The sequence below is a fragment of the Acanthopagrus latus genome, chromosome 13, assembly GCF_904848185.1.
Source record: "Acanthopagrus latus isolate v.2019 chromosome 13, fAcaLat1.1, whole genome shotgun sequence".
In the NCBI taxonomy this organism is placed as follows: Eukaryota; Metazoa; Chordata; class Actinopteri; order Spariformes; family Sparidae; genus Acanthopagrus; species Acanthopagrus latus.
This window is the reverse complement of record NC_051051.1, coordinates 18997443-19019221: the sequence shown is the minus strand read 5'-3', so window position 1 is coordinate 19019221 and position 21779 is coordinate 18997443. Positions and strand designations below refer to the sequence as shown.

At 39.9% G+C, this 21779-nt stretch overlaps 1 protein-coding gene across 10 annotated transcripts in view; it reads right to left on the bottom strand.

Annotated features, from left to right (window-relative positions):
* The window catches only part of dlg2 (discs, large homolog 2 (Drosophila)), a 268677-nt gene that overhangs the window by 186308 nt on the left and 60590 nt on the right, over positions 1–21779 (bottom strand). For all 10 annotated transcript variants that reach the window (XM_037118617.1, XM_037118620.1, XM_037118621.1 and 7 more), the window contains exons 3-4: positions 20405–20556; positions 10574–10642 (exon numbers count right to left, since the gene is read on the bottom strand). In XM_037118617.1, coding sequence (XP_036974512.1) covers positions 10574–10642; positions 20405–20556 — 221 coding nt within the window. The remainder of the gene's footprint in view (positions 1–10573; positions 10643–20404; positions 20557–21779) is intronic.

The following is a 21779-nucleotide window of genomic DNA, read 5'->3' as shown; positions in this document are numbered from 1 at the left end:
AAATTTGTTAGTGGACAATTGTTACAACAGCCCAAGATGCACAAGGACAGGAAAAATAATCAATCAAATGTGCATGTCTTAGAAAATTGTCTGAAATGTTAGAGAACTTGAATATTTGGCTTGATGATTTGACTGTTATGGGTTGCTCTCTTATTTAGCTGGTACAGCGATTTTTTTTTTCAAGGACACTAGTTATTCCATCCATCCATTGTCTGTAACTACTTTATCCCTTTTTTATGGGATAGTGGGGGTTTTTGCTAGAGCCAGTCCCTCTGAGCGAGGGCAGGGTACACCCTGGACAAGTCGCAGCTCATCGCCCTCACTGATGGAAGAGGCTGCCATGCAAGGTACCAACGGCACATCAGGAGCAATTTGGGGTTCAGTGTCTTGCTCAAGGCTCTTTCATATTTCGACATGCAGCTCAGCCCGGAGCTGGGATTTGAACCAGCAACCTTCCAATCATTAGCCCACCTGCTCTATCCGCCGAGCTACAGCTGCCCGCCTCACTAGTTCTTCCTGATTGTCAAAATAAGCAACATGTCTTATACTGTCATTTAAAACTTAAGTTTCCCATGAATGCACACTAAGGGTCAAATCATGGGTGAGGCTAGCCAATTTTTAGGGGTGCTCCACCCCTAAAAAAGGGCTCAGCACCCCTAAAACTTGGAGTAAGAAATTATGTTATTCTAAAATTTGTGTTCGTCTTTGACAAGGTTAAATTATGTCCACAGCATACTCCGTAGTTGGTGGTTTAAAATGTATATGTGAAGGACGAAAATGAAAACACCCCCGCTTAGCAAATGGTATCATCCTTTTCTCACGCGCTACTTCTCCTCTGTACCTGCACTGCTCCGCAGTCCGACCGTCATCCAGCGCGACAACATGATTATTGTAGGTTCAATATCGCGGGCAAATGGCGAATTTAAGTTGCACACAGTGAAAGCACTACACCCAAGTTATCTTGAAATCGATTAGTATCATCATTACTTGCTGAATCACTGGAGACCGATTTAGGTACCGTCATTAAATTACTTTGCATAAATATATTAATATAAAATAATTGCAATATCTTCCATGTCATGTAACCCAGTGACTCCAAACCAGCAGCAGATTGTATTAGCTAACTTGACAAATGAGACACAGCTCTCTCTACTGTACTTTAGTGCTTCCTCTATTTTATATGAATATTAATATGCAGAAATTATGATAAGAAAATAATGGTAAAAAAGTTCTTTAATGCTCAAGGGGTTAACATATTTTTAAGCAGCAATGTCATCTTCTACACTATTTTGTCTCATGTCTTAGATTCTGATTCTTAAATTCTGAAAATGATTGTTTTTCCTTAAAAATCTCACCAGTAGTCACCATTTAAAGGGTTATTTTTCCAAATGTTCACCCCGGACCCCGCTAGTGTTGCTAGATTAACAACTCAGAGAACCCCTGCTACAAAACAATCTTTCTCAAAAATGTTTTCATTCTATTTTGCCAATCATACCTATGGAAAAGTGTTAAGCTAGTGGTAAGCTAATGTAAAAAAGAAAAAAAATGGGTTTTGAAGTTAGCTGAACCAATGTTAAAATTATTTTTCAATAGACATATTTTTTGTTTTTGTGAGAAAAAATGGTGGATGGTGGCAGTTGGACTCATTGGGTGCTCAGCACCCCTAAAGCTGTGACCCTAGAATCGCCCCTGGGTCAAATGCTGTATTTTTCTTCTGTTTTTAATTTTAACTACCTACAGTCAGGTCACCAGGGTTACCACAGAGCTACTTAAGCAAATCACTCACAGTGTGAATGTTTATGGACAACTGTGGCAGAATAAAAAGTAATGCAGTGCCATCTAGTCTGTTTGTTTTGTGTATTCAAGCCCAATGTCATCTTTCTGAGAAAGCACATTTTTCTTAACAGGAAGAGCAATATTACCCATTCTCATAAATCAAAAAAACAGATCCAGGTTTGGATAGGTTAAAGCCATCTCTAGTATTTAATTATGTAACATATGCAACATAATTTAAAATCTCATATTCCGATAGATATCCACTACATTAAGGTTCAGCACTAGTTAGTGCACGTAACACCTCTTTAATTTTGCATTAGAGGTATTTTTTATTCTTGTCCATTATGGCACAAACACAGACATGACTTTGTTGTGTGTAAAAGAAGTGATCATCCAAATGATCCAAATAATGAATCAAGCAGTATCGCCCCAACCTGCTCATTTTGTAAAGTGTCATGAAATGGCTTTTGTTGTGACTTGGCACCATACAAATAAAGATTGATGATGACAAAACTGATGTTTTTTAGTACCTTCGGAATCTATTTTTCAAAAAGGCAATTATGACCTCCATCAACAAACTGAATCCAATGTCATAAGACTTTCTTCTCTCAGAAGGCAACCACTTTGACCGAGCATGCTGAATGAGGGGCAACACAGTAAAGGTGGCTTGGTGATGGCTTTCATGCAAAAAGAAAGCATAAATATTTGATCATGGCTTTCAGGATATCACCATGCTAAATGACCAAAGGGGTCTCTGCTTCTGCTACATGTTCTACAACATAAAAGGAAGAGATATGTTTATGTCCATCTTCAACATTGTCAGCCAGGACAGTACGCTTATTCTCTTGCTGGATGGAGACTCTGTCTATACTTAAACAGCAAACCACTCCGTGGAGATGTTCCACTTAAATGAATAAAGTCAGTTTCACTTGGAATGGTCTATGCAAGAAGTCTATGTGACCTTAGTGTTATGTATAAAGTAGGCAAGGAATAACCTTTTCACCATTGTGCAGTTGCAGTACATGCACAATATTTCCACAATCTGAATAAGTCATTATGATTAGAGATTGTAACTGAATTGTTTACATGAATGCTAACTAAAGTGATCAGATAAGATGTGTGTTTACATGCCCAAAGTATTCAATTAGAATATAACTTTTTCTGACATACGCAGTGGTTTTGTCCACCGTGCCCACTTATCTTCTGGAAATACAGAAGACGAAAGAGGATAAACTTTATTGAGAATATCAGCTTCATTCCTTAGTTACATTTCCAGATGGACAAACATCATGTCCTGGGAACAATTTGAAATGGCAGTTCAGTGGATTATAGATTTGTTCAGTTTTTCAAACACTTGTTTGAACAATTTGCACTAGTAACTGTGAGCTATGGTATGGAAAACACTATTGTACTTCCAGTACAGCAATACTTTCAGCTGACATACATATCATATAAAAATATGCATGAGTTACTGAATAACTTACACAAAAGTTATACAGCATTTACAGCATAGTGGCCTACTTCTGTATTTTCTACATAAAAGGAACCATAATTACATAAGAGAAATATTTACACATAAGAGTTTCACAAACAAAAGTGTTCTTCATATTAGTGAACACGAGAGGGATACAGCATCAAAGCGCATGAGTAAAACATTGCTATGATGAAAGGATAGCCCATTCTAGTGATGCAGTGGTCATTTACACAGTGAATGGTCAACAGTACATGCTCAGTGATTAAGGTTTAGTGAAAAAAGTACAATTTTGTGACATTCAAATGAAATACTGCAATTATGCAGCTTACATGTATCAAAATAATGCAAATATGTTTTTGATTGCAGCCTTAGCCAAGTGGATTTAACAGCTTTCAGAAGTACTCGTGTTCTGTGTGAGCAGAGATCCACAGTAAAGCTACAAGCCAAAAGCCAACTGACAGAAGTTCAACCCAACTTCTGTTGCCATATCTCAACAGACAGACAGCCTCCCGTTCTCTAGCTTGCTGACTAGCACACATGCTGTGTTGGAAGATGTGAATCATTTTCCCAAACATGTACACACTCAAACTATATATGACAACTCACTCTGTCAAGCCATAATAACCTACAGTTAATATATGCTGAAAGCATCCTTCAGCAACAATAAAAAAAAATTCATATGACTTTTCACTTCAAACAAAGTAATGAAAACTATCAGGACGGTGAGGTAAGACAAAAACGTGTGCACAAGAAAACATTCAGAAACAACACATAAGCAGAGCTTCTTTCCTCCTGTTTCACTGCATGCCTCACTCTCCCTAATCGTTCAGTCTATGTCTCCTCATCTTCTCAAGTGAAACATTCACTCCTGCTGTGTCTCTTACCTTAGTGGTGACAATGCAAAGACAATCCATGCTGGTCAGACAAAAAAGGAGGTCTCAACCTATGCTCAAATTCATCATCACTTATATCACCACTGGAGGAAAAAAGCAGGAAAGTTGGAGAAAAAAGATACCCGTGTGAAGAAGCAAGGAGTATGATAAAAAAACAGGCAGGGGTTGCTAAGGAAGAAGAAGAAGAAGAAGAAGAAGAAGAAGAAGAAGAAGAAGAAGAAGAAGAAGAAGAAGAAGAAGAAGAAGAGAACAAACACACACACACACATGCTCACACAAACACACTCACACACACTGGCAGGGGAGAGAAGCCACGGCGGAGAGACGTTACTGCATGTGGGCCCCTTGTGAGGATTGGGATGCCTCCTCCACAGCGCTGAAGGCAGTCGGGTCTCCTAACGCCATCGCAGAGCCGAGCATGCGTCATCAGCCAAGATGCACACACAGACACAGACACACACACACACACACACACACACAAACACACTAAAAAATGGCTTAGCTGGCCTGTCTTCTTCCAACAACCCTAATCATTCCTTAGCTTCTCTCCCTTCCATTCATCCTTTGTCTCTTGATTTCAGTTCATCCTGTCCTCCTCTCTCGCCTGTCTCCAGGCTGAACAGCTCGGCAGCGTTATGGGATGAGAGAGAGAGGGAGAGAAGAGAGCGAAGGGCGCAAGCGTCAGCTTGGCGGAAAGAATTCGATTCCCATCCGCTGTCTCTCACTGGCTGTTAGCTGCTGTTGCAGACCGCTGGAACTTAATAATAACACAGCGGCTTCCAATTCATCTGCAGAGCAGTGGCAGCGCTGTCGTCCGCTCTGTGTGCGTGTGGCTAATTTTAATACTGTTGCATCATTAAATCTGTGTTATCATCATTTTGATGTACTGTACCAAAGATACAAAAAGAATGCAATGCAGTCCTGATAACAGTAATGATAGAATGAAACAAAACCACCTACCTGCCTACTGACTGCCTACTTATATAACAGCAACAGGACTTGTATTCTACTTTTTGTCAATAAACTGACAGCAAAACTTTTAAATGCCAATTAGAACAATTCAAATAGTTGGATGGATACATGTTTAGGTGCACGCATTAATAATTGCTGGCCATTCAAGCATGCTACAATTTAAAAACTGAGGAAAAGCCTTTAATCTGACAACAGTTAGTATTCTCCAGAAGTGCAGCACTCATTTCACAGCGCTGCAGAGAAACGCTGGAGGCAAGTTTAGTCGGTGGTCAACTTTTTCACTGCCACCCACAACCACAGTTTCAACAGCTGCAGCTCATGAATAGTAATCCATCAAACATCAAAACTTTTATATTTACTAATATATCTGAACAGGGGCTACAACTTCAGAACAACATGTGTTGATTTCACTTGATAAAAGCACCTGATATAACCAAGGATTAATGAAAAGTTTAATAATTCACGTAGTGGTAGTAGTTAATCAGTAAAATCTCACCTTTAAGGCCAATCCATACCAAATGTGTTTAGCTTTGATTCATCATTGATTAAATGTTCTGGTCATGTTCCTTCACAGTTTAAAGGTACTAATGTTTGTCCCTCAGTAAGTGAGAGCCTAAGCTTTCTTCAAAAATGCATTAAATGTAGTCAACAGACTTTTCAACCATATTCTTCATATGCCAAATATACATGCTCATCCTGAAAGGACAATATTACTATATCTAACTTCATTACAGTACTTAAGTACATAAAGGAGATCATACAGCTCTAGTGTGCTGAGAAGCTCTAGCTCCAAATCTCAGTGCTGTATCTCAATAATCAATAACCTGCTGTGCCATTCAGTAATATCACAGCTCCGAGAGGAACATATCCACTTCCGTGTTCAGAGCTTTCACCTCTTTAGACTATAAGCCTTTGAACTACAGCACATTTCCCCAACCTAAACTGTCCTTGTACCTGTTTACTGGAGCCATCCTGCCGAAGAGGTGCGTTGCAGAATCTGATCTTGATTACTGCTTTCATTTGTGGACAAAGGAGCACCCATGCACTCCGACTCTAGTTGTCCTTGCTGAACACATTCACCGGCTCCGACTCTCTCTGCCAGAGCAACAGGGCTAATCTTTTCAGGTGATGCGGCTCAGGCAGCTTCAACTTATTGCATTAGAGAGAGGGAATGTCTTAACCCCCTTTGTTCGGGCTGTACTGTATATACTGACTAGGCATGACAAACTTGGATTCGTCTGTGTAAATAACAACAGAGCTGACAGACTAGGAGATGGATTTACTTAAAAGCCTGCTTTACTCTGACCTTGAAGCTGGCCTTTACCTAACCCCAACACATCTTTCAAAGACATTTTCAGACATAGCCACTAAGAATCACGAGATCTGCTCTCGGATTTAGTTTAACACTCCACTGAACTTGAAAATGAACATAAGATGAGGTCTTCATCAATATCAATTACTGATGAGACTGTACCCATTTAAGGAATCTTGCAAGCCAGGTATGCACCTCTTTAGCTTGTGCATTATCAAACCCTGAATACAGAAGGCACTATTGCCTCTGGAGAACTGCACACTGGAAACATCTTGAAGTAGAAACTGCTCTTTCTCTCTCTCTCTCATATATATATATATATATATATATATATATATATATATATATATATATATATATATATATATATATATATACATATATATAGTCTGACATGAGCAGAAGGAGCGGGGAAGTGTGGGAAAAAGCAAACAGGGAGTCTAGTGGACGGATAAGGCGGATGCCCGGGAAAAAGGAAGGTGATTTGAAGACAGGAACAACCCCCTCAACCTCCAGAGTGAATTATCATGATTGTCTCATCTAAACAAACAAATGAACTGACTAAACCGCGATTGGTTTAAAGGGATATTCCAGTGTAAGTTTATTCCATGTTCTAACACACAGTGACACTGAGTAGGACCCCCCCTCGAGAGATAAAGCTTGCGGACCGCTAGCTTATGTAGTTTTAGCATCCTCAGAAATGACCGCACATCAACAATACACTGTAGTAAATGGGTCCAAGTATAAACCGCCATCAAAAAGCCACAAATAATGCTCAGAGCAGCACCAAACTTCAGCAACATTAGCAACAGGGTCCCAGCACATATTTCGAGGCATCAAACAACTGATATCATTGCTGGATTTGTCAGAAAAGATAAACAAAACTCACCTCTCCAGCTGCAGGCTTGTTATGAGCCCTGTGAGTCGATTACCGAGTGCAGTAGAGTTCCGCAGCTCAATGATGATCACTAGTCAGGACTCGACTGCACTCGGTAATCGACTCACAGGGCTTCCCCACAACAAGGAGGCTTTGAAAATTAAAATGCATTACCAAAAATGAGTAATAAATCATCCAAATTGCATTTTCATTTTCTTCTTCAAGACTGCTCATTTTGTCACACAACTGAAAAGGAAACAAGAGGACATTGCTTTTTCATTTTCTTGCCCACCCCCCGCAAAAAAAGAGTCCAAAATTCAATTTGAATTTGCAATCCCAAGCGGTGCGCATTTTCAACTCTGGAGCAAGAGGAAAGACAAGAGGAGAGTGTGAAGGCTGCATTAGTATAGACTGTGGTACATGTTTTCAGAAACAGTGGGGAAATCACCACCATGTCCAGTTCTGTACTGCAGTCAAGCCAGCCATGGTTCGCATTTGCTTGGTCAAATCATCCGCACCTTTTTTTGCAGTGCGCAAATGCTCTAACATTTACAGTGATCGTAATGAAACCGCTTGAAGAACTGCTGGTAGTGACTATTTATGAGTCAAATAATGCAGCTATGACCTTAAAATGAAAAAGCATTTCTGCTAATGCATTTTAATTTTCAAATTTGACATTTCAAATTGAATTTTGGTAATTATTTGTTGGGGCATCTTTTGAAAATTAAATCTTAAATTTTTATCATTTTAATTAAGTTACAAAATGAGCAGTTTTGAAAAATAAAATGAAAATGCAATTTGGATGATTTATTACTCATTTTATTTATGAGTCAAATTACACAGCTATATTCTGAAAATGAAAAAGCATTTCTGTTAATCCATTTTAATTTGAATTGTTGTACAGATTTGTTTCCACAGAAAAATGCTGCAGTGCTGGTTCCACCCTTCCCCCGTCATGAGGGACCTATTACGCAGTTTTCTCTGGTAATGTTTACCATGGTGGGGCAGGGGGGGAGATGAGGAAGATGGGACAAAGATAAGAGCTTAAGAAGCGACCCATGACCAGATTAAAATAGTTCATAGCGGATATTTAGGATACTGTCATCATAAAGGAGATATGGGCTATATAACGTGGACCAACCCTCTTTCATATTAATCAGCTGTCAAAATCTGTGTCCTTGTAGAGAGTCCAGTCTGCACTCTAGTTCAACATTGGACACTTAACCAACAGGAACCAGAGGATATGAGAGTAACACTGAGCTTAGAACGTTTTTGTAACACTTATAAACTTCTGTCTGTACTAAGCGCACTCCCTCTTTCTCACCCATCCACACAAGCTTGCTTTCTCTCTATCTGTCAATATGTATTACAATATGTTAAGACATCATTTAATTACTACTCATCCAAACTTCTGTATGCAGAGCCAATGCTATAGTTTAAAGTTTTAACAGTGTGTTTAAACTTTTTAGATCAGTTAATGTATTTCTTAATACATCAGGATTATTTGAGGTTGATTTATTTGTTTGAGTTTGTCAAGCACGTTTAACATTAGCACTTTATTTACATTACATGAAACAATTGAGGTCATGTTATTTCTTGTTGAGTGTGCTTTGATTTAAATGAGAAAAAGGTGTATTTGCACCTTCATTCCTTTAAAAAATAATCTATGTCAGGTGTTAAAAAGTTAAAATTAGGCTGCACATTTCAGTTATGATGTGCAATATTCAAATCATAGCATCATCATTTGATAAAGGTAATATGTGTGACAAAACAGCATTAAAATGAATTAATAGTGCTGTACAGATGTTCTAGTCTACAAATTGATTGTTTTTTTTTTTCAGTGAAAATGAAAATACTACTATCATACCGCAAGATCTGTCAAAATAATTGAAAGATAATTTTTCACCGTTTCATACGGCCATTGTTAAAATGTATGTATCTGGTCCAAAATTCTGTTTAAACTGATGTATAAACTTGGCATTTACACCAGGGTCAATTGACTCTTCAGTAGACACAGATTTTTATCACCTTGGCTCGGCTTTGATCTAAACATAAGGCTGGTTGAAAAGGCAAAATTTCATAGATTGATGTGAAATGTCAGTGACGTGCAATGCAACGCTTCAGATAAAAATCCTCCTAAAGTTGGAGAGGACATTGTACAAAGTGTGCCAAGTAACACAGACAAAGCTTACACATAGCCGGAAATTAGATTTAATTCATTTAAAATCAAGTTAATAGTTATAGCTAAGAATAACCAGCGTTATGCTGGTGGAATCGTCTTTGTGGAATGCAAAATTTTGCAGTTTTGAGTTTTGCCATGATTAACAAGCCCATTACCGGTGTTACTGACTGGAATCACGAGTGGAATAAAACAGATTCTGTAGGACATTTTTATCATTAGAATGGCATGTGAATAAGAGAGACTAGCACAATGGACAAAACTTTTTCTTCCACTTTCACAGAATGGCATGGTGGTTGATGTTGGAGTGGTGCTTGCGAACTTGTCTGCATAGGAGAGTCAAATGGTTAAGTCGTTCAAGTCATTCTGTATAGAAACAGAACGGATCCCACTAACTGTATAGTTACACGTATGGAGCCTATATGCAACAACATTGTGCGGCTGGTGGAGGCTGTGCAGCCAAAGATCGCTATCAGAGTCAATTTCTACGGATGACAATAGTTTGTAAAACATCTCTATGCCACCAATTAACTTCCCAAATTGATTAATCAGTCAAACTCTAGTTTCTAGGGATAACTTCCTGGATGGTTCTGGATCTGGATATGGCGCGTCAGATCACACACATCCTACAATATTTCGAGTATCAGATAAATTAGTTGCATACAAAATGTTTAATTTACACATTGAATAAAAAAAATGTGTAGTTAGATTCTCAAACTGTAATGTGTACCAGGACTGATCACATTTCCCTTGAATCACATTTCCCTTCCTTGGTTGAACCACCTCTCATTTAATTTTGTGAGCTCATTGTTGTTAGTATTGTGGAACAACAAATTGCTTCCTGCAGAACTGAGTGTTACATTTATAAGAAAAGATGTATTGGGCTATGTTTCATTGCAGTGTTCTACCATGGTATGACTGGTAATGACACCAAATCAAAACATTACATCACAGAATACAATGCACCAGAATGGATTCTGGTAATAACAACGCAATGGGGTGCTTGGTGTGATCCCACAAATCTAAGACAAAACTTGCACATAACATACACACACAGAAAAAAACATAATGGCTTCCAGAGATAACTCACCACATAGGTCTTAGTAATGCTCTCTTCCTGCTCCATCCCACTGGGTTCTGAGCTACTCTGCTCCCTCTGCTGGGAACAACAAACAGGTGCATAAGTAACTCTTCAAAACAACACAAATACATTGACCTGAAGTTACAGCCAATAGATTCAGTATGTCAGGTAATGCATATTCTACAGCCTTGTGGATGCATTGTGGATAGGAGTAATAGACACACGTATTGATGCACAACATTAGAGTTTTAAGGTGTGGCATGTCATTTTTGGAAAGGCATATTACTCAAAATGGAAAAATCTTTAGTCATTGCTTTTCAAGACTTAGTATAAGTAAACTGTCCTCACAGGGCAACACAATTTCATACTACTTTACTTCACAGGACCCATTTAAGTAACCACCTCTATAGCTTTACACAGCATTCTGGGGACCTTATTCCTATCTATCTGGAAATACTGTTCATCAAATATATATATATATATATATATATATATATATATATATATATATATATATATATATATATATAGCTTTACATTGCACCCCATTGGAGTTTAGAACTGGGTTCTTAGCGGGGGGGGGCTTTTAAGATGAAAGTAGTGACCGTTCCTAGCTTGCTGCTAAAACAACAAGCGGACACAACCAACAGCTACAGAGACCGAGGAGACACGAGCATCTCCTGGATCTCAGCCGCTGTCCAGTTGCTAATCTTAATGTCTACGGATGAAGTGATGGACTGACTGCTGTGATCAGCTGTTTTCCGGTTTTAAAACTCCCCGGCTGTGGGTAGCACAACAGCACAGGTCATCAGCACCTCCACCCATCTCATGGAGGGGCCGGCACATTGACGCCTCGGATTTAGATAGCAGGCGAGGGGGAAATAAGTATACCCTCCGAGGCGGCAAATCCACGGACCAAAACAGCCCCCCAATTTGCCACCCTCTGTCTAAAACCGTGGACTGAGCTGCCAAAAGGACAGGCAAATTGGCGGCCTGCTGTCCTGTCTAAGAACAACTTGTGTGATTTCACGGCGGTTTGTCTTTAAGGTGGAGATGCTTCGCTCTGTGTGAATCACCATCGGCAGAGAATTGGCGAACCATGGCTGCAGCTTTTATGTGTCTTCTCCTGTGTGAATGGGGCTAGAGAGAGAGAGAGAGAGGGAAAAAGATGGCAAGTCGGCCCCAAGTGACCTGGGCTCAAAGAAGAACATGACTTATGCAGTATTTCGGGTTCTGAGCTAAGGAGAAGGGAGAGGCGGTAAATACTGATGAGGCAATTTGTAAAGTGTGCAATGAAAGGTGATCACGAGAGATGAAAACACCTCTAACCTAAGGACACATCTCTGAAACAACCACCCACTCACTGCTGAGAGGATGCATTTGGCCCTGAGTTCACTCAACAGTTTCAACTCCTGCTGATACCGATGCAGGACCAACAACAGTTCGGTCCATCGCCAGTTATACGCAGCCGACGATACTGGAGGCCTTCGGGAAAACAATACAAAAGGGACAGTTTCCGTCGGAAAACCTGCACTGATCCAGTGACAAAATACTTGCAAAAAAAAGCCGCTGCAGTGGCAGGTTGTGTCGGCACCGTAGAGGACGGAGCCGGAGCTGAAATAACAGCCTACTGTTTGGAGCCCAATATTCAAGGAGACAAGGACCCACTTCTCTAGTGGAAATGTGCTGCTGGGTGTTTTCCCACAATGTCGCGAGAAGCCTTAAAGTACCTGTAGGTCTGTGCCACACGCTCACCATCAGCGCAGGTTTTCAGCACCACAGGTAAAGATGTCAGTCCACAACGTGCCCTGTTAAAGCCGGAAAAAGTAAACATGCTGGTTTTTCTGGCGAAAAATCTAGATTTGTTGCCACTTGCTACACAGTTCCTATTCGCACGGTGTGTTCTTTTTAATTTAATACTGTTTGACTGCTGTATTTGCACAATTGTATAAGCTGCTATTTGTTGCTAATATTGTGCATGTTATATTGTTATTGTTTCAGTATTAGTGTTTGGTATTCAGTTTCTGAACAGTGTAGGCACAAGCCAACAGTTTGGTGACGCCATCTGAGCCTTACGTCATAATTTTTCATCAGTCAGGGTAATACCCTATACAGTGGTAAAATAGGGAGGAGGTTTGACAGTATCAAAATTTGGATACCGCCCAACTCTACTGAAAATATTAATTTCAGTTTGCTTACCAAACAAAATTCTTGTTTTTTTTTACCTTTGGTCCATACAAATCTAACACCCTAAAAACTGCATCCTAAACATATTCATTAGTTGTTCATTTATCTGAATAGTCCCTGTGGACACAGTTAATTCATTTGGATGGGACCATCTGCCATGTCATTATTTGACAAGACTTTTGCCTAATCTTCAGAGGGCTGATTGTGGTTACAGAAAAGGGGATATAACAGCAGTGTGCTGATGACCTCATGGAGGGGTCATCAGTCTCAGTGGACTCTTTTTAATCCCCTTCACTTATCCTCATCCTGGTACTACTGGATGACCTCAGCAAAGTGGGGGAGTAGCTACCTCTGTTATGATGGGGATATTCTTAAAGCCATAGAGAACTTTAACAATAACAAACATGGAATACCTTTGGTAATGTTCATTTACGTCCCTTATAAACAATTCTTTAGGCTTACTGCAGAAAAATTACAGGCATGATGCACAAGGTTTGACGCTACAGACAAATGGGATTACTAGTGGATTACCAAACTAGTTAAGTAACATGCCCTGATGCACAGACCTGCACGTCTATGTTTTCACTCTGGCCAATGGTTTCCTCTAACCAACAACCAAAAAAAATATTACCACTGACAAACATTTGTACTGACATACTTTTATGTAATGATGTTTCTGATGCTACTGTTGTTCCACTTTATTGGTGTGTTGCCACATTCTAGCACACTCATCAGTCTAACTAGGATCTGTAACAAATGTTACCTTCAGTTCAGTAATATCAATTAAAAAAACATACAAGACGCATTTATTTATCATTTTTAAAACACAATGGTTTCAAAATGAAACCTTTAATGCTGCATTCACAGAAAAAGAGTGCAGTGTGAGGATAAATTGAACAGCCTGGGAAATGCAGCTACTATGTTGTCTCATGGTATGGCTGCAGGTACTTCTCTTTCTTATGCCAGATGGCATCAGTGGTGTTGTCTTTTAGTATCATTTAGGCTCTGTTCAGCCATCTTACTTCACTAATGCTGAATGATAAGGAGTTGATGGATGTCAATGATCTTCACGCACTATATAACCTTGTCAAGCTGTGATGTTTCCAGTCAGGATGCTTTTATTTCTCCTTAGTAAACGTTTACCAGAATCTGGCTCCGGAGGGTAGTGGTTTCTTTGTAGTGGTGCATTCAGCAGACAGAATGCAAGGCGAATTACTAGCAAGTCTAGATTATATACAAAGTAAATGAAAAGATGCAATTAAAGGCGAATTTGCATTTATTCACTGCAGGTGACAAGACTGAGGCGCATTTGCATAAATTCAAAAATATTGTACTCAAGTGAGGATTTTGTGTTATGCTTTGTCATTGACATTCCCACTGATGTCATGGTGTTAACGTCGCTGATGTCCGGACATTGCCAGAGAGCGAGGAAGGCGTCTACCTGGTAAGTTAAGCAAATACTGTATGTCAGCACATCATAGCCCTGATGGATCCAAAATCCATTCAGGAAACAAGCATTGTTGAAGTTTTTTGCTCGTCGTCTGGCTGGCAGAACTTATGAAGCCTGAATTCAAGCTCATTATAAGATGGGATAATTATGTCTTTTTGGTCTTCGTTTGCTCCATTTATTGCAGTCAGATCACAGCAAAATCACTTTGTTTTGGTATTTTATTGATGTGGCAGGACATATTAAGTGACTATTTATTGATTTTACACACCTATCAAGAGACTGCCACCAGAGGTGGGGGACTCGAGTCACATGACATGACTCAAGTTGGACTCCAGTCACAAATTTGAGGACTTGAGACTTACTTGACTAACACTGATGAAAGACTCGACTTGACTTTGACTTGGCATTCATAACTTGAGACTTGACTTAGACTTGACACAAATGACTCTAAAGTTTTGGCTTTTCTTTTTTTTCGCATATTGAGACCTTAATTTCGTTTTTGATACTTTGCCCTCTGCCGCTGTATGACGCGTGGCATGCAAGCCTGGGTGATTTTGGCCACCGTCTTGGTTAAAGCGTGTGTGTTTCAGATAAAGCATCTTCAGTGTGCACAAAGACATTATTTTAAATGTAGGCGCTCACAACCCAACACGACACCGTACTGGCACACATTGGATGCGATGCACTTGTTTTTTCATGCACGTCTGCGACTGACCTGCTTCTCCCTCAGGTGTTGTGTCTGTGTCTCCTGCTGTTTCTCACGGACCTCTGCCCTGTTTGAAAGGAGAAGTGGCCTGTCTGTGTAAAGACGTCACCTCCGAGATGTAGAATGTGTTTTATAGAAGAGAAACACACATTTCAGGACAGAACAGACATGTCCTGTAATTTTTTGTAAACGAGAGGTTTATGCATGCAACTCCCTTTACTTTCGATCGAAAACTAAACTTAACTATTTCAGACAAACACAGCTGCATACTAATCATGCAGTGATGCATTACCAAACGAACACAGATTAATTTGTCCTGAATGGACATAACTATTCTCGTGCCAGTACTGCAAAACATGAAAACGGGGAATGACGTAACAGAGTGCATAGAAAAACAAAGCGCACACAGTATTCGCTCCTCCTGCACACTGTGCTGATTTGCTAGCACGTCGCCAATCATAACGGCCATTCAGCTGGCACAAAACCAATCAGACAATCCAATGGCTCAGACGTCCGATGGCCCACCTCCTCAGACTTCATATGTTGAATTGGAGCAGACAACGTCCGCGTGGCTCCGAAAGCTTCCAGCGCAGCTGAACACACCAAACATATTTGTTCCCGACCTCGTCCGAATCTCCCCAAACGCTTCAGATGTCCAACGGTTGGGCTGGTGTGTTCCTGCCTTTAGCAAGATGCTGTTTGGGGCCCCTATTTTGTTAAACTACAATGGATTCCTAACCTTTTTACATGATCCACAAAGATGCAACAATCTATTACATTTTAAGAGGAAAACACGCTAGAGTCATGAAAACCTCTCTCAAATTAAAATGAAACATCTTACGTTGACCTACCCTAGGAAGTTGAACTGATGGGAATTCTCTATGGGTCAATAAATTAACTGATGCAGTGTTCCTCCAAAATGTTTATTTTAAATTGTAAAACATTTTTAAACTTGAACATTCTGGCCTGGTGGTGCTGAAGGCGGCAGTGCTGCTTCCTGGTCCACAGCGCCAAAATATTTCAGAATTGCTCCTGCAAAGACAAATTTCCTCAGGTGATCAAGCAAAATAGATCCTAAGCAAATATTCATTCTATATAACTGAGTTATGTTACACTAATATATAATCTGTTCTTTATATTAAACATTGCAATATACAGTGCGGTGTCCCTTTAAAACATGCACCCAATTTCAAAGTGGTAACTTTTAAGCAGTTTTCATCACATTTTACTTTATACGTTATAAAATGAAGCTAAATGACTAATGAGCACTATGTGATATTGACGGAATATGTTTGTGTATATTTCACAGGGTATTACAAAGTGGACTATGAGTGCCTAACTGATGATATGGTCTCAACCTATATTCTGTGGGCAGAATATATAATGTAGTTTACTTTAAATGTACTTTAATTTGTGTTATTATGGTTATTTTGAATAAAACAAAGTAATACATCAAAACCATAACTAAATTGTAGGAATGTAGGCAAATTTGTTCAAATTATATTGTCACAGTAAATTTTCTAATAAATGTGGTAAAAAAAAGACGCGACTAACTCAGTAGAGTTAACAATAATCCACTCAGAGCAATAATCCACTGCCACAATAGTCTATAATAATCCACAATAGGCCTAATATGTATTAGTGTTGTTTAGCACACTTCACATTAAAGACCTATAAACTGAGGACACACTAAAATAATCCTAAAGCAATGTTACGTGGGAAATATTTAACAGCATAGGAGGTCTATAATGGAACAGCAGCTCCCACTGGACCAGGATGACAGACATCTGCCAAACAACACACCCTCTGTGATGCCAATGCTCTGGACCTGCTATAATTCTCTAAAACGGGTGTCACTTCAGTCAGTCTTATCAGTCTTATGGCATTCACATATGACATATGTAGTTTATTTGAACCCTTTCCTAAAGCAAACACTTAAGCTAGCTAAAAATTCAGCATTAAAGCTCCCCCTCCACCCCACATCATGAAAAACAAACCTGACCTTTATCCTGTGGGTGTTTTCCTTCATCTAATTTCAGTAAAGACCAGATCTGAACAATCAGTGGGTGTAAATATTGTGGCTCTGAGTTCAACTCATCTTTGTTTGTAATGTGGCTGATGATGGTAGTGTCATCAGTGTGCTTCACAATAGTATTTTCAACACTATCAACCACACCATTCTCCTCTCCCGCCTTGAATCGTCCCTCAGCATCACTGGCACTGCACTTTCCTGGCTCAAATCATACCTCACAGACCGACAACAATTCATCCACATCAACAACACCTCCTTCACTGTTCCTCTGTCCCAAGGCATGGGCAAGGTCCTAGGGTTCAGTGCTTGGTCCTTTCCTCTTCATACTCTACCTGCTCCCCCTTGGCAACATCATTCGCCACCATGGTCTCCACTTCCACTGCTATGCTGATGATGTTCAGCTTTATATCGCCACCAAATCCATCACCCCAGCCACTCACTTCACTCTCTCCAACTGCCTCACCAACATCAAATCCTGGTTGCAGACCAACTTCCTCAAATTCAACTGTTACAAGTCAGACCTTATCATTATCAGCCCCAAATCCCTCACCAAAACCACAGTTTCTGCCTCACCATTGACAACTCCACCCTGTCTCCATCCCCCCACAGTCGCAATCTCTGAGTCATCTTTGACAATAACCTCTCCTTTGAACATCACTTAAACCAAATCACCAGAACTGCTTTCTTCCACCTCAAGAATACTGCCCAATTTCGCCCATCACTCTCCTCCTCTGCTGCTGAAACCCTCATCCACACCTTCATCACCTCCAGAATCAACTACTGCAACAACATCCTCTATGGCACGCCATCCAAAACTCTAAATAAACTACAGTACATCCAAAACTCCGCTGCATGTCTGATTACCCACACCGGCACCCGTGATCATGTCACTCCTGACCTCCAGAACCTCCACTGGCTCCCAGTTCCACAGCGTATTCAGTTTAAAATCCTCCTCCTCACATACAAAGCCCTCCAGCCTTCTCTGTAGTTGCCCCCACCCTCTGGAACTCTCTCCCCAAACACATCCGCGACTGTACCAACCCTCCAACATTCAAATCACTGACAAAACCACACCTCTTTAAAATGGCTTTTAAAGTTTAGCTCAGTCTGATGTGTTTTTAGTGTACTCTTTAATATTGTTTTGCTAATTTGATGTTATTTTTTTCTGTATAGTGTCTTTGAGTATTTAGAAAAGCACTTTTAAATAAAATGTACTATTATTATCATTATTATCATTATTATCATTATTATTATTATCATTATTGTTGTTGTTGTCATTATTATTATTATTATTATTATTATTATTATTATTATTACTTTCGAAGTCTGGGAGTGTAGAGTTGCAGAGTGTGCACTGAATATACTGCTCTCTTCAACTGTTGCTGTCCTTATTGACCATATAACTGCTACTCTTCTTGATTTATAGGCTTTTTCTTCTCCAGTGCTGCTCTCGGTTACTGGAGTGTCTCTGGGCTAGAGAGAGTGGCAGGCTAGATGGGCACACTGCCCTCTCCACAAGCAGCCTGGTGGCAAATCAAGCATTATCAAGGCTAAGTCGTGTCATAATGACCATATGTGTCATAATGATTGTAGCTCAGTGTGCAGACAATCTGCAAAACCCAAAGCCGAAGGGTCTGAGTGATTACAGCTGGCAGTCTCCACACTACTGCCAGCAACACAGACATACCAGTACACATTATAAATGCTCACTACTTGCAAGTGGCCATCAGAAGACGAGAGCAAATCAATACTGTGTGCAGGGTTTACATGAAGAATTTGACAGCTAGAGATGGTAACTATTAAACTCCACATGCCCATCTCACAACTAGTAGTTGAACTCAAAGCCCAGAGGATGTATCATATTTGTGTTATTGTGTGAAAATAATGATGCAACTGTAATAAGATTCATCTTTAGTGGTATAGCGCCTTCCGTACAAGAAATGCAGTTCAAAATATTTAAATAAATAAATAAATGATTGCTGATGGAGCAGGTAGCAGAGGAGAGGAGCTCCAGAAAAATAAATTCTTGATACGGACATTAATACATCCATGAATTGAAAAACAGGACCCAACCTAAACAAATTACAAAACAAGCACTTCTAAAACTCCTGATATAAAGAGAAGTTCACGCAAAGTAAAAGATAAAACAACACGACTGGCTCAAACTTTATAGCTACTGATACAGGCTCTGAGATCCATGGTGCTGAACTGCTTTGAATTTGTGTTGTTTTATTATTAGTGTTCATGTAGCGTAATGATTTTGTTGTTTTCTTGGTTTGTTACACTTCATGTCCGCTTGATGGACTTCCAAATGACATAGTCGCTCTCCATGGTGCCAAAGCTTGTAAGCCCCAGTGTTGCGGGCATGTGTATGTTGTAAAACGATGTTATCATGAGCTTTATTATTTGGGCCCGGTCATTTGCCCCGCCCCCGGCACGGCTCTGATTTGTTCCACTAGTGCTCTCGATGACAATGTATTTATATCAAATCTTTGTTAATGAGTTTTTTTTAGTGAGTTTAGTGTATTTCTGAGAACTTTTATGTCACAATTCAACAAAATGATGCGGGTTCCTCATCAAACAAGAAGAGATGACTGTTGTTTGTGAGGTTTAGCTGAACCATTTGAAATAAATGTTTCCAAAAACAATTAGCAGAGGTTGAGGCACTTAAGCATACAAAGCTGATATAGACACAAGTCAGTTGTCTGAGGCTTCCAAATGAAATGATAAAATGACTGTACTGCACTATAGTCATGTATTGTAGTAATATTTGACGCATAAATATATGCAAATACCAAACATAACACCTGCCAATTCAAGACCTTTTCAAATGCCAGTCAAATAGTTCAGGGAGAACAGAAGTGGTCAAAACCACAGCAGCAGCAACATCTTTCATTAGACCCTCCCTGTCTCCTAAAATGTCCACTTCTAATTTAGGCTCGGTCAAAGCTCCATACAGAAAGCCCAAAACACATTATACAACTGCTGTCAATTTAATTTGTAAAATTATTAGAGAGCCCCATTAAAGTGATAAGACGCTACCGTATTTTCGAACTATTCAGTTTTACTTTATTATAAAAATGGTTATTTTTATGTACATCTTCACGACGCATGAGCCTGTTAATTTAGGTGAACTGCATCTGGCAGGACACTGTATGTCAAACATCACATTATGTTGTTGACAGCTGAAAAAAAACAGCACATCTCTCTAACATGACTTGGTGGTCTATTTAAAGGCTTTGACCCTCATGCAGTGTGTCTGCTGATTATTACTTTGCTGCTGTTGCTGTTGCTGTTGCTGCTGCTGCTGCTGTCTGCGAGAAATTACTCCAGCTCAGCCTCCATCTGCTTTATTTCTAGACTTTTTGAATGGATTCAGTAGACAGCCTAGTAATACAGAGGTAATTATTTAGTTCAGGTATGTATGAGGTTTTGATTGTCTGAAACAGTGTATGAGAGACTCACCTCCTCCACTTGACAAGCAGATTGAGCAAGCTCAGAGTTTTGTATAGAAGCACTCTTCTCCCACTTGTCCGCCATGTGGTTGACCTCCTCCAGCTTTTGCTTGCAGCTCTTTTGCGTGTTTAACAGTGTTACTTCATAGAACTCCTGGATATCTGTGGAAATATAAGTGTTCCATGACTCAGCTGCTGGTTCTGTTCACAGAACACAGTAATGAACTCACAAATAAAATAAACAGATTTTATGTACAAAGCAGAGATTCCATCAAATGATGGAACTGAGTCTCATGATTCAGTATCAATATCTCCACCTTATGGTGAGGAGTAATTGTTTTTTCAATTCCAAATAAACTGCTGTTCCAGTGACAAAGGAGTCTTTGAAGCAGTCTAAGTGTAACTAACTAAGATTTGCTGATTGTTGAGACTAATTAGGGTTGGGTGTTAATCAGTATCCTGTGGTATTTCAAAATAGCAACAGTGTCCTTTTAATTACTTTCTTTAAGAAAAGTCTGCTGCCCAGTGTTCACATGTCTATAATAAATGCCTTCAAATATACGCATCCATCCTAGCCCCTTGCTTTTGTTGTATGAAAATAATAATTTGTAATAATAATGTTAAAAAGTTGCATCAGTGCAGTCACCTTGTGGCTGAAAACAGTGTAACAGTCACTGACAGCTCCCTCCAAAGCCTACAATGTGATTTGTAATCAGCTGCTGGTAAATCTAGGATGGATCGACGCTTTGGGTCTGCATCTGACCCGAGCTGCCAACCCAAAGCATCAATATCTGATGACCTGGGGATGAGAATCAACAATTAACTACATCCTCCCTACGGCTACACATTGTGAAGATGATCATAGCTACTAAGAAGAAATGATGACTTTTGAATATTATATTTACAAATAGCTGATGCAAACCATTGCTCACATCTATGCAGAATGCTCTCGACTATGAGCACAAATCACAAATAGCATAGTATGAAGACCAGAGTTGGGCCTTAACAATGCAAAAACACCTGACCACTATTCAGTCCCACACACACTCAACCAGCATGTACTGATCATCAACCTGGCCAAGTGTCAGTTCGGGCTGTCCACCATCAACTTACTGACACCGCGTCACCAAAGACGGGGCCATCCCCCTCCCATCGAAGTTGGACAACATCATCAAGATGATAATGATCAGACTATTCAGTTGACGCGGTACACAAGCAGTGGGTAGCAGTGGCTGTCCACTTAGGGACTGACTACGCCACATGGCAGTAGACCAAGCCTGTCCTTCAGGACAGCAGTCACTGGGCTGGGACTGGAAGACGTAGCCTTTGACAGGGCCAACACTCCACTCCAGTGGGATTTTGTCAGCCACGGCCTTCGATTCTTC